The 13853-nt window shown below is 41.1% G+C and overlaps 1 protein-coding gene across 2 annotated transcripts; it reads right to left on the reverse strand.

Annotated features, from left to right (window-relative positions):
- Window positions 1–332: 332 nt before the first annotated feature.
- On the reverse strand, window positions 333–13782 carry NAE1 (NEDD8 activating enzyme E1 subunit 1). 2 transcript variants are annotated; one of them, XM_077309948.1, is made up of 20 exons: window positions 13632–13782; window positions 12872–12975; window positions 12724–12784; window positions 12350–12380; window positions 11444–11515; window positions 10921–11000; window positions 9933–10042; window positions 9005–9114; window positions 8509–8571; window positions 7452–7515; window positions 7036–7127; window positions 6871–6930; window positions 6632–6765; window positions 5477–5552; window positions 4905–4944; window positions 4022–4108; window positions 2925–3017; window positions 2202–2316; window positions 1471–1520; window positions 333–562 (listed from the first exon to the last, which is right to left on the reverse strand). In XM_077309948.1, the coding sequence occupies exons 1-20, from the start codon at window positions 13700–13702 to the stop codon at window positions 453–455; spliced, it is 1623 nt and encodes a 540-aa protein (XP_077166063.1). In that variant the 5' UTR covers window positions 13703–13782; the 3' UTR covers window positions 333–452. The 2 variants fall into 2 exon arrangements, with proteins under 2 accessions (XP_077166063.1, XP_077166064.1); XM_077309949.1 differs by lacking the exon at window positions 13632–13782 and adding an exon at window positions 13222–13470.
- Between the last annotated feature and the right edge of the window lie 71 nt (window positions 13783–13853).

The raw sequence follows: 13853 nt of genomic DNA on the forward strand, positions 1-13853 counted from the left end.
GGTGAATTAATATATCTGTGCACTCTCATTAATACTTTTTCACACTTGTCCAACGGCTATTGCTAATTGAAGAGAATGTCGCATATTATTTGCTACACATTGCTTGAAATTGGGAATTCATTTGAAAAAGGACTTTAGAAACACTTCCCTGAGTGATGAGGCCAGAAAAAATGGTCCATGCTAAGAACCAGCTCCAGCATCTAAAAGAGCAGAACAAGAAGTGCTTCTACTTAGAATATGAAAATGTTGACAATGACAAAACTGCTCTTATCATTTACAATGTCTTCCACGTTAACAGACCATTTTATTAAAATTCAAGATATGGTCCTTAGTGCAATTTAAAAATATATTTTAATGATAAAGGGGGGGGGAAACAAAGTTGGCAGCAAACATCCAACAAGCATTACTTGACAGAACAAAATGTAATTGCATCTTCACACAATGCATTAAGGCTACAGCTTGAACGTTGCTGAAGTCTGTGACATGCCATTATAAATGTAGGTGTTGTTAAAAATTACAAATTGTTTCGTAATGATTTTCACAATCTCCTGCGCAGCAGCTCCTGTAAAAACAGAGAGAAATGGAACAAATTTTTTGAAGCAGCTGAAATTTTAATAATGTAACTGATACTGTTCCTGCCTGGCTATACTGCTGTCTTATCAGTGGCCAACATAGTATCCCAAAGCCAGCATGAAGTAGTTAGACTGCCAGACTAGGATCTGGGAGACCCAGGTCTGCATCATCACACTGCCATGGAAACTTTTCAAGTGACCTCCAGCCAGTGATTTTCTTTCTCAGCCTGACCTATCAGACAGGGGTTTGTCAAAGATAAAATGGAGAAGGGGAGAATGAGGAAAGCTGCCTTGGGTTCCCCACTGTGGAGAAAAGTGGGGTATAAATGAAGTAAATAAAAAATCCAGGATTAATGGAGTTATAATATATGATGATGGAGCTGTATTTGCAGAAGAAGGGGAATGGGAAATGCTGCTTGATTCACCACCATCCTTTTGCTCCCTTTTTGTCTGAGAATGTTCCCCAACCACCAGCTTTGCCATTTCAGGAAGCAGCAAGGGGAAAGGTGAAGAAAGCTGTTCCATCCCCAAGCAGCTCCTTTGCACAAAGCTGATCCTTCAACTGAAGTTAATGAAAAAATCTTCATGAAACATCTCACCATCATATGGTAAAATATATAATTTCCTGTTTGAATAATATGTACACACTGGAAACTGCTTCAGAAATTCTTTGGGTTTGCAGATACCTTGCAGATGCATGTATACATGTTAGTTCCAGATATGTATTTCGTGTAGCCCTAATTCTACAAGGCATTATGTTTATACAGCAGAAACATGCACTCATTCATTCATGATCAAATCACACCAGTAAAAAAGACAGTACCCACAACTATATTAATCTCCTTACTTTATTATAGTGAAAATAACAATCCACTCAGTAGATCAACAAGATTCTTACCTCCCAAAAACGCAGCAATGGTATGTGGCTCAGCAGCTCCATAGCGACAACTGTACAAGAGAAAGAGCAGTCGTCAAACTTCATACGTCAGGGCAAACCTGCGTGCCATTTCAGGTCCTCCCAGCGTCTTCTGCTGCAGCCAAAATGGTTCAGGGAGAACAGTTTTCCCCAAACAGAATAGGTTGTCATTTTAACTTGTCTGAAAAGTTTTAGCCCCTTTTCTCCTTTTCAGTGTTTACTGGATGTATTGTGCTGTTTTTATTATCGTTCTTAAATTTTGAAATCCAGTTTTATTGATCCTACTTGTATGTGTTATACTGTCCTTCTTTGGAGCAGGAAAAAAATCATATGGTTCTACCACAGCCCAGTTCTATGGTTGTCTTATTTAGGCAGGCTGTTGAAGCAATATGCTATGGCAGGGGTAGTCAAACTGCGGCCCTCCAGATGTCTGTGGACTACAATTCCCATGAGCCCCTGCCAGCATTTGCTGGCAGGGACTCATGGGAATTGTAGTCCATGGACATCTGGAGGGCCGCAGTCTGACTACCCCTGTGCTATGGTTATGAAGGAGATGAGGACATGATGTCGATACAACTTGTGAAGTTGGTTTTTTGGTTTCATGTTTTGTCTGCTAAGCCGCTTTGCATCTCCATGCATGGTAAGAAAAGTGTCATAAAAGGTAACAAATAAGTCTGAGGAGAGAGGTATTTTTCCTTTTATATAATACTCACAACTCATGGATATAATCATCCTTCACTGTTACAGGTAACCCATATTCTTGAAGAAAACTATTGAGACAACTTTTCAGTTTTCCAATATCATCTTCCACTTGGTAGTTATAAACCCCTGAGAAGAAAAATTAACTGTAGTTAAAGCTAACATTTCAGTAAAAACAACAACAAAAAAAACCCAAAGTATACTCTTGCAAGAGAAAAGGTCAATTTGGAAGTTTTACTACCAAACTCAATTACACCCTTACAATTTAATACGTCAAACATACAGACATATAACAACTCTTACCTCCCTCTTGCTTAAAAGCAGAAACAAGATTTGCACAAACTTTTAACATTGAATATTATTCAACATATAGACTGTTACCTCCTATAATTATTGCTAAATAAATGTAGAATCATAAAATAATAGAGCTGGAAGGGATCTCATGGGTCATCTAGTCCAAACCCCTGTATATCACACTCAAATAATTTGCTGGCATTAAAGTGTTTTTTTTTTATGCAGTGGAGAAGAAAAACAAAAGGCAATCTTGTGGTCTCTTAAAATAGGACAGATTTATTGTAGCTTCCGCTTATGTGAGCTTTAAATCTTATTCAGCAGTGAATTGAAGAGTCTTTGAAGTGCCACAAGGCTCTTTGTTGCTTGTGCTACACAAACTAAATGGCTACCCCCCCCCCTGAACATGGTACAGCACACTGAGTATTATTAAAATATAAGCTCACCTGGGTATCTTCCGTGGTGTTTAAAAAATCTATCCACAGCACGTAACATTAAGTAAAGCACCATCTCACTATCTGGATTGTCCATGTGAGAAACTTAAGGGAGGGAAAAGGTCCATTTGTAATATGTTTAACAATTTGAGGAAAAACACTGCATCAGTACCAATTCAGCCTGCTTTAACAATGCATTTTTGCTATTTTGCTATGTATAGTCAAACCAAAACTTTGAACTTTGCATCTAAGAAAACTGCAAGTTTATTAGCTTCACATCAAGTGGAACCCAGGGTAATATTGTTACCTTATTGTCCTGAGCCATGACTCAGTGGCACAGTGTCTGCTTGGCACACAGAAAGTACCAGGATCAACCCCTGGAATCTCCAGTTAAAAGGACTAGGTAGTAGGCGATGTGAAAGACCTTTGTGTGAGACCCTGGAAAGCTGCTGCCAGTCTTAGCAGACAATACTGGCCATGAAGGATCAATGGACAGATTCAGTATGAGGCAGCTTTGTATGTGTTCTATAATAATTACTTAGAGCTGCTACTTCTTAACTGGGATGTCAGCCTTCCACAGTCATTTTACCTGTCCCCTCCTCTGACCTGCCATGCAGCACCCCTAGAAAGGTATGTTCTACAGCAGGTAGAGAAGGGGAAGGACAAAGAAGGACTGTGGAGAGAATGGGCAGAAAGACATACAACTCCCTCAGATCTCCTGCTGCAAGAGGAAGTCTAAAAATTAGTGGAACTATATTTTGAGATTATTCACAAACCACGTTGTTTTCTCGGTGTAATAATTCTAGAACTTCTACTGCAGCAGCATCTATTTATGGTTAAAGTTGGTCTATCCTGAAACCATTCACAATGTCAACTATTGCAGAATCCCTACAGAAAGCTATAAATTAATACAGGTCTGGCTCAATCCCTGCAGCTAAAATACTCATTCTATTCTTCACATAATAGCAGAAATAAGGAAAGCAACTACAAAATGCTCTATGCTTCTTTTTTATTCTTCCTGACCTGAGTAGGCCTTTATTTTCATATCAACATGGGCAAATAAGCTGCAATCAAAGAAACATACAGCTAGTGAAGTGAACTCATCTTACTTATCTCATCTTTGTTTGAAGTATGCACACTGTACTCTTCAGAAAGGGACCGGCACCGCACTACTCGAAGAAATGCTGAATTACTGCCTAAAGGTGGGGACACACAGACATATAACACAGGTATCAGTTTTCAAAACAAACTTGATTAGTTTCTTAGAGATGAATTATTATAATACAGGTGAATCTACTGCCATTCCTTCAGGTTTATAAAGAAATCCCCCACATCGGTCACTAACTCCATTTTCCAGATTTACAGATCAACGTTCTAAGGGCCAGTTCTTGTTTGTTTGTTTTTATCTTATCAGCTCAATACTCCAACTCCCTGTGAAATCTGTAGGATTTACTACTGGTCTCCACCCTTCAGGGGAAAAAGAGGCACGTTGCATCAAAGTTTGATGCATGGAATTTTAGGTGAGAAATTTCCTTCATTCACAAGAATGATGCCAGCAGCTTTGATCACAGGCTGGAAAGGCAGCATCATAGCTGACAACAGGACAGTGCAGAGCTGGTCAAGGCTTTTAGAATACACACTGCATGTACACAGAACTTCCCATGCTAGAAAGAAACTCCTACATCAGGGTATGCGTCTACAAAGCAAGCTGGAATACATACTAACATTTACTAAAGGCACACAAAACTAATATGCTGGACATCTGGGCAGGAGTTACCCCCCCCAGGGGGGGTGCAGGGGTGCTGTTGGACATGGACAGGTGGAGGAGGGAGCATGCAGATTGGATTTTTGCTGCCAGTATTGTATCTGTATTTTATGTGGGGTTTTATATGGGTTTTATGATTTTACTGTAAACCGCCACAAGCCACCATGGTCTGGGAGTGGCGATCAATTAGAACAGATATAAAATAAGTATCAATGCAGCATACTTACAAAGTAACTTCAATTCTCTCTGAGAAATGGATTCTGGTGCCTATGAAATAAAAGTATCATTAAACGCAACTATCAGGTGGTAACCTTTCTGACAAAAGTAAAATGTTGTTGTCCAGACATTGCTGTCTCATTTGGCATTAGCACAAACAGGTATAAACAGCAAGCAATAAGCTGCTGAGGAAGAGCCATTGTGCTGCAGCAGAGTGGCCAACCGTGCCTGGGAAGACTGAGATTCAAAGCTCAACTTCCCATAATTCATACTGAATGACAATGGACCAGTCATTGAGTCTCAGCTTAACTACTGTCTCAGGTGTGTCGTAACAATAAAAAGGGAGGAGGATTGTGCAGGGCGAGCTAAAAATATAAAAATATAAAATTATTATTACAGTTGTAGTGTTAAAAGGCCTGTTGATTCCCAGGGATGTTAAACAGGAAGGGCACTTTGGATTGGACTGTTACCCAGGAATTGTTATTTTGTGTAAATAAAGGGCAGGGAGATTCAACTCATAATTATATAAAATAAAATAAATAAAAATAAATAAAATAAATAAATAAGGTTTCACTGAGCTCACCTTGCCTATTGACTGTAACATCTTAGCAGCATAGTTACCCACAGCTTCAGCATCTTTCTTTGCTTTCTCACGGTACCTTAAAGGGAAGGTGAAAAAGTTCTTTATAACTACCTTCACTACTTTCTAAGAATCAGTGGCTCATTCTCACTTTGGATATGGAGAGTCACAGCAGTGTTACGCTTTTTAGCAGTGGCACATGGAACAGCTAACAGTCCTCTTACCCACAAACTTGGCCCAAACTATGTCCTTACTACTTTATATGCCTACAAATCAGAACAATTTCTTATAAAAAATGTAATAAACTACTCTGCAATCCGTACTCTTCTACCAGCTTGAATACATATCATCAGTAACACAAGCATCAGGAAACCAAAAAAACATTTCATGCTCAATTCCAGAGAGACAGCTGTGTTCACCCGGCTTCAAGCACAGAGGAAGGGTGTTACGGAAGGGACAGGATACTGAACGACAATGGATCGGTCATTGTGTCTCAGCCTAACCTACTGTCACAGGTTTGTTGTAAGGAACACCAAAGACTTTATGTGTTAACAGAGTTGTGTCCCTCCCACCTCCAACTGTTGTGCCAGTTATGCCAGTCTGACTGGCTCTGCGTGATCAATTTCAGAGCCCCAGTGTGCATTGTGCTGTGCCATGTCAGTGTGCCCCAGCACAAATCCCTTTAAATGGAAAGGTCTTCAAAGAACTGTTTTAATAATCGGTGACTCTAAGCAAACAATATGCTGTTGGCCTTGGGGTATAAATCTTTTTCTGGGTTCTGTCCCCAGTCAGCCCCTTGGCAGGTTCAGTGATTCTGCACGCAAAGGAGGGGCTTTAAGTTCCAGCTTCCACCCTGACACATCCAATCAGGCTGGAGGTTATACGACAGGCCTCCACTTCAGAACCTGGAGAGCTGCTGCCAGTCAGAGTAGGTAAGACTGACTCTGAAAGGCCAATGGTGTGACTCTGTAGAATGCACTTTAGAAATGATTTGTTAACAGTCATATCAAACAGATGGGAAAAGCCTCAAAGGGGTCACCTGCATGAACCTACACACAGTGTAGGCACCAGAATCCACCTGTAAAAAAAATTCCCTTACCGTCAGAAAGCCTTTTACCAACACTAACATAAAGCCAAACAGGTGTAAAGAGCACTTACACATTTTGCAATTTGATAAATTTACCAGAATCAGCTATCATATCAGGAATTGTACCCCTGACAGGTAAGTTTCCTTGACCTTCTTTTGCCACAAATTCTTTGAGAGCTCGGGCCAAAATCCAAAAAGATGGTGTCTGAAAAAAAAGGGAAGAGGAGAAATTAAAAAATACATGCAAACAGATGGACTTTTCCTACTCAGAAAAAGGAGGCTGGAGGAGAACCAGGCAAGCATGTATCACCTGCTGTGAGAGACTGGTGCAGGAGTCGTCATTCAAGATGTCTTCGATACAAACTGGAATCTGCAATAAAACCGCAGGAATAACTCACACCGACAATCTTCCCAAGAAGAGTTTTGTTCAGTATTTCTGCTGCTAGAATATCAGGGGGAAGAGATTCTTCTCTACCTTTGTAGGAACAACAGCTGTGTTCACATTTTTAATGGCTTCTTCAAAGTTTTCTTCATCTTCTTGGACTCCGTTGTCATTCTTCAAGATACCTAACAGGAAACAGATTACTAACTGAAGCAATCGGATTTTAATACAGATGTTGTTTACTCTACCTTATTTCCTTCCACGTTAAAATGTCAGATTTGCTAAACTTCATTCCAGGAATGCTGCTTTTATTTATGTTTTGATTTATATACCGCCTCCTCTCGACCAAGTCCCCTCTTGACCAAGCAGTTTATGTTAAAATGAACATATGTATATAGTGTAGACACCTACACTATATAAACTTAAAGACGGAAACCCAAAATACCAGAAAATCCCACACAAACCAGCAACTTTCAATACACTGTCAAAAGCAACCCCTTCACACTTACCTTGCCTAATCATCTCTCGGAATGCTTCCTTTTCTTTGTAGTTCCTGGGTATCTGACCACCATTCTAAATTGAAGGGGGGGAAAGGTGGGGGGGAAACTTATTATTTGATCCAATTGAAACCTACACACAGTCAGTCATTAGAAGCTACCTGAAGAAGACCAAGCAGCAAGATACATACTTGAACACAAATGCACAGTCGCTAGTAACAGAAATTTGGACTGGGCCAATAACAAGGATAAGAGAACGCTTCCTAAAATCACTAAACAGAGATGACAAAACAGGACAGACAAAGGGCACAAGACAAAAATGTGGGGCAGAACCAGTCCTGTCCCCATTCGAATACAAGAATATGGGTTCCTGCATAAAGGAGCAATTTCGAAGAATATCCCCTAGGCTCCATCCAGACCCTCTCATTTCCTGCACTATGCAATTTCCTTACACTCCAACCAGGAGTAACCTGAGCAGCCCAAAGGAAAAGGAGGTCTCTTGAGGGGGCTCAGGGAGGAAAACAGACTGCCCAACCCCCCATGCTGCTGCAGACCTGCTAGTGCACCTGTGTGGAGAGAGAGAGGTTCAACTGAACCTTGCAAGATTCAGTGCCTGAGAGATTAACCTATGGCCCACTGCATAAGGCCAAACTGTCATCCCTTTCAAACCTACAGATGGTGTTTGTTTACTTTTGGGGAAACAACCTAACTCAGTTAAGTGCTATACATTTCATCAAGCCCAATGAAATTTAAACCAGCTTGGGCCTTCTGAGGAGGTAGAATGGGCTGTACCACTCTACCAGATGGCAGGGTCACATTTTTAAAACTCACTGCATTTTTTTTACAGAAGCACCACTAAGGAGGAAGATTCTAAACAGCTTTCCCACTTATTGGGAATTAATGTGGGTGAGCTTTGAGGAGAAACCACAGTCCATCACATATCTACCCAGCACTCTTCCACCACGTTACCAGCTGCAGTCTTTGTCCTGCAAGTGTGTAAAGGCCCATTCTCTTCAGAGGGATGCAACCATTAAAAAATACATTGCAATAATGTCACAATTTTACCTACCTCGTTATACCATTTCTCTAGATATTTAGCGACAATCACAATCCATGGAGTATGACTGTGGTCCTGCAAACACAAGGAAACACTGAGAGATTCAGTCATGGGTATCTCACATGAATTCACTGTTTGGCTCTGGGTCTGTATGCAATTCTCCCAGTTAATGCTGAAGACTGCTGATTCTGGTCTGGTTTTGGAAATGCCAATAATGCTCAGATTCTTTTAGCTATTTTTCCAATTAGCCAGTCCTTCTTGGACTGTCTGCCATGTCTATACAAGGAAGCATGTTGAAAAGGAAGCTTTCACGAAGAATCTGCCCTGCAATTTTTTTTTTTAAGAACAGTTCACACATTATTTACAGGGAACAAGCACACTGGGTTTCTCTAGCAACCATAGGAAATCCTTAAATATAATAAATGAGGATCTATAGTGGTGAAGCCTATGGAATGTTTCTATGTTTACACTTTGTTTTTGGAAGGCAGTGGTCAGAGCTCATACTGACCTTTTTTTCCATGTGATCCAGATCGTAAGAATGGATATGCTCCTGCAGTTCTGGGAACAGGTTATCCAGTCTCAAATCATCCAAGGCGTTATCAGGATGAGACTCTATCACTGTTAAAACATTACGAGAACCTTAGCTTTCCTTTCCATTTTAGTTAAAGGCATTAACACCTCCTCCCACCCCAGATATTAATGGCTGCTGTGGAAGTCATCGGAGGAAAGGGAAGCCACAGTCAGGCTTCCATGGTACCTAGATCCAAATCCAGGTGAGAACCCTCCCCTCAAAACCCTTTTTGTATTGTATGTCAAGTGCTGTGAACTGCTTTGAGCCATTTTTGTAGTTCAGAAACCTGAGAACACACTACAAAGAAATGATTTTATTTGAACCTGTATACCAGTGCAGCTTTCTGGTCACATAACACAACCCACTTGAATCTAGCAACACCATTTATTTCAAGTGACAACAATAAACATTATAAAAGTCTTTAAGAAAACGCACAATAAGGGACAGTTTGAAACTAGAGGATCTCTTGTATCTTCCAAGCTAATCCTATCTTGGCTGTTGTATTTTAGTTCTTACCATGTCATATCTGTTCCTGAAATATTTTGCTGACATCGATATCATCATCATCATATTTAAATTTAAATTTACTGCCCACCTCTCTCCAAAGAGCTCGAGGCAAGTTACAATGTTTGACTAAAACCCCCACAAAACCCCTTAAAAACAGGCATAAAAATCCTTTAAATACAATACAAAAGCCTGAAAAACGAAAAAAAACAGAAAAGACATCACCAATAACTGCAGACATACAGGCACATGTACACCTCATCAAAACTAAGCATGCATCATGTGAACCTATAAGCAGGCTCAATGTTTTAAGAGCTTCTTAAGAGCAGGTGAAACCTTCAATCTCTTGCTAATCTCTTACCTTGATGTTCCTTGATAACTATTCGCATGTAACCTACTAATCCATAAGTCCTACAAACTAACAATGGGATGTTGTAATTCCATAGAACATCAGATAGCCGGAGTAGCGTACTGTAAAAAAAAAAGAGAGAGAATGTGTTGGAACCAGGACAGATGGCAAATGGCTGCTGACACTTGAGCTGCACGATAACCAGAAGGTTCTACAGCAGCTCTCACACTTCCACTGACTCGAGTGCCAAGTGGGAGAACTTTTACATTTTCACTTTTTAGTGCAATGCTCTAATTTAAAAAAAGGACAAAACTCTTCTGCATGCAGATGGCATTGTGGGATTCAGTCTTCCATTTTCTAAAACAGGCTTTCTCAACCAGGGTTTTGTGATACCCTGGGGTTTCTTGATGGTCCTGGAAGGGTTTCCTAAATGAGTGAGAGGCAACCACCCACCTCCTCCCAAAGTGGCCACTGATGGGCCTGTAGGAGGTGGGAAGGGGAGGGACCACAAGTGGACATGTACACAGCTAAGCTTTCCAATCACATCTGGGGTTTCTCAAAGCCTGAAGAATATTTCATGGGTTTCTCAACAGTAAAAAAGTTGAGAAAGGCTGTTCTAAAACAAGTGTTTCAAAAACCTGCAAGGCTGCATTCTTAATAGCAGAATGCAGCATACATTTCTGTTGAATGTTTGATGCACGAGAGAATTTAAAGAAGTGAAGTGATGCGTGGATGTGTACGGCTTAACTTTCTCGTAATTATTACATTTCCGGCATAGTAAACAAGGGTGAATCCTAGCAGAAGAGACGAGGCAGCCCTGTTTTCCACCACTTTCTGGCAAACTCACCCTTCAGCTTTTATCTAGGCAATTTCAAAGCAGATGTATGTTTTCCACTGAACAGATATAGAGCTATACATGGGTTGAAAGCATTAAGAATTAACACCCAAAACCAAACTAGAGTTTCAGACAATGAAAAGTATCAGCTCAACTCTTGCTTACTTTTCTGGAAGTTGAGTTGCAATCACGACGGTAAACCGACAGAAAAATGAAGGATCGTTGTCTAGAAGCTTATCTGGATTCTTAAGAAATGCAAAAGATACACATATTTGATTGCACAGCAAACAAACAAAAAATAAAAATTAGAATGAATGGGTCAAGATTATTTTCTGCTTAGAGACAGTTTGGTGCAGTGGTTAAGAGCAGTGGCTTCTAACCTGGCGAGCCTAATGTAATAATTCCCCACTTCTCCGCATGCAGCCAGCTGGGTGATCTTGGGCTAGTCACAGTCCTGATACAGCTGTTCTGACAGAGCTTTCTACGTGCTTTCTTGTTCTACTGTTCCATGTATACCACCCCAAGACATCACAGTGAGGGGCGATATATAAATTAAATGATTAAATAAATAATAATTTTCCTACATTTACAATCCTCCTGTTTCATGTCACTAACAAAGATACATGAATCACCCATTCTTTTATACTCCTTTAATACAATAACAAGTCAGAACAAGACTGGCACCAACCTCTTCCACAAAGTTTCCTGAGACATCACTGTTCAGTTCTTGCAATAGTTCTGTGGTGCACTGGGCTCGATTCTGTTAAACACACAAAAAATCAGATTTGTTAGAAATCTACAGTAGCAATCCTATGCACAGAACTAGGCAGTATGTTTGAATTCCAACCTTGGGGCTTTCGTGTCAACACTGTTTTAGATCCTTTTGATGTGGTCAGAGAGATATGAAGTCACAGGACTTTTTAAAAAAGGCTGACAGTGACTTATTTGTTTATTCTTTATTGTATGATGTGTGTGTGGTATAGTCAGGAGATCCTATATCTGTGGAATTGTCTGGCAGCCAGGCAAGGGAAGCTCGGAAGTGGTTTGCTATTGCCTGCCTTTATTGTCTTTGAGGTCTCCCATCCAAATACTAGCCAAGGCTGACCCTGCTTAGCTTCCAACAACTGATGAGAGGTGTCTGTGCTATCCAGGTCAGGACTACTTCTGGACAATCTGAAAGCTTAGGCTACTGGATGATCTGCTAATTTGTCATAGAATGTTGAGCAATAAAGACAAAGAGCAAAAGTGATTCTGCTGCCAGTGGGAAGTGGTGAAAAGTGATGACAATTCAGAAAATGTATAGTATGCCTCCTGCTTCTTCATTTCTTTCTGGTTTCTGACATTATAAGAAAAAAAAGGCCAATGATCCAGAGGATAACCTGCACATATGCATGTGAGTTCTGAATTTGGAATGAATTAATTAGAATGAAGTCTTCCCATGAATTTGCATGGGACTTCCAATCATCCTTACAAAATCTGCAAGCAGATTTCCTGTGTTAAATACACAGTTCTTTATCACAAAAAGAAAACATGTATTGTGTCAGATGGTCCTGCAAAATCAGTTTTTCAATAGTTGCATTTAAAATGACTTTACCTGGCCAATATTGCTTCTTTGCAGGAAAAAGCTGAAAAGTATAAACAGAAGCCATTCATTTAAAATTTAATTTAAGTTGAAAAAAATTCCAGTAATGAAATCTAGCAATATATTTTGAGAAAAAACCTTTTATTTCCCATTAAATAATAATATTACAATACCTGGATAACAGATTCATTTCTCTCATTTTAATTAGTTTCAGGTTCTTTATATTTTAAGATTTTATTTATTCACTATATGCTAAATACTTATATGCCCAAAAAATAGAATCCAAAAGACTCCTGTTGAATCCACTCCCATGGTTTGGGATCTAACCAGCAATTAATCATTTTCATGCTGATGAAAATACTACAAACTTGCATCGAAACACACACCTATTTCCGACATCTTCACCTGTCACTTGACTCCCATCGACAACTGTAAATGATCCGACTCCTTGAAGAGGAAAGCAAATGTGGTACTTATATCAAATTTCAATTCCTAGACTACATAATTTTTTTAAGCTTTGCTTTATATTTATACCTGGCAATACTAGGTTTTTGAGAATCTCTTGTCCTGTGGCAGTTCCACAGATCAAACAAACATGAGCAAGTTCTAAAGCTTCTTGTCCATGGTCACCCCATAATCTGCAAGACAAACACAGAGGTCCAGTTCAGCTTGCTGGGGGGTAAACGGTCATGACTGGGGAAGGCACTGGAAAACCACCCCGTATTGAGTCTGCCATGAAAACGCTAGGGGGAATCACTCCAAGGGTCAGACATGACCCTGTGCTTGCACCTTTACCTTTACCTATATATTTTTAAAATTTCAACATAAGTACAATTTGCCAGGTACCCCCAGATGTCCCTCCAAAAGTGGGACAATCGGGTCACCTTATTCTAGAAGGTGCTCTTTCCCAATGCTCTCGAAGGGATGGAAGGGTCGAATTCACAGGGAAACACATAAAAAGGTCCTGTGGGTCTTATGATCGCCTTGCAACGCCCACCGTCGGGCCTCTGCATCTCCAAAACGGGCCAAGGCGCATTCCTGCCAAGTCCACAGAAGCCAGCGGGTTTATTAGGCGCAGAAATGCGCGTGCAAAGGAACAGCAGGGCTCCAGGCCCGGGGGCCGAGGAAGGTCCCAGGAGCCCCCGCGAGGCCGCGGCGTCACTAGGCAACCGCCAAGCCCCCCGCCTGGGCCAGGCACCGCCTCTGCAGCCCCCCCCCCCGGGAAAGCACGGGGGACATTTCCCTGCTCGCCAGCCCCCAGCCACGTCCCGTCCCCCTCGCCCTCCAGGCCGACCTGAGCTGCCGGTCGTAGCGCTGTTCCTTCAGGCTGACTCTGCCCTGCTGCCCGGCCGCCGCCGCCGCCATGATGCCCTCCTTCCCCTGCGCTTCCCCACTTTATCCTGAAGGGGGAGCTCGAGCGCCGAGCCGGCGCCCATTGCGCCTGCGCAGCCAGCCACGCGGAGGGGATTTTGAGCTTCGGCTTTGAAATATCCCCAATATCTACGGTGTCCGAGTG

Source organism: Paroedura picta, chromosome 14 (assembly GCF_049243985.1).
Source record: "Paroedura picta isolate Pp20150507F chromosome 14, Ppicta_v3.0, whole genome shotgun sequence".
Taxonomy (NCBI): Eukaryota; Metazoa; Chordata; class Lepidosauria; order Squamata; family Gekkonidae; genus Paroedura; species Paroedura picta.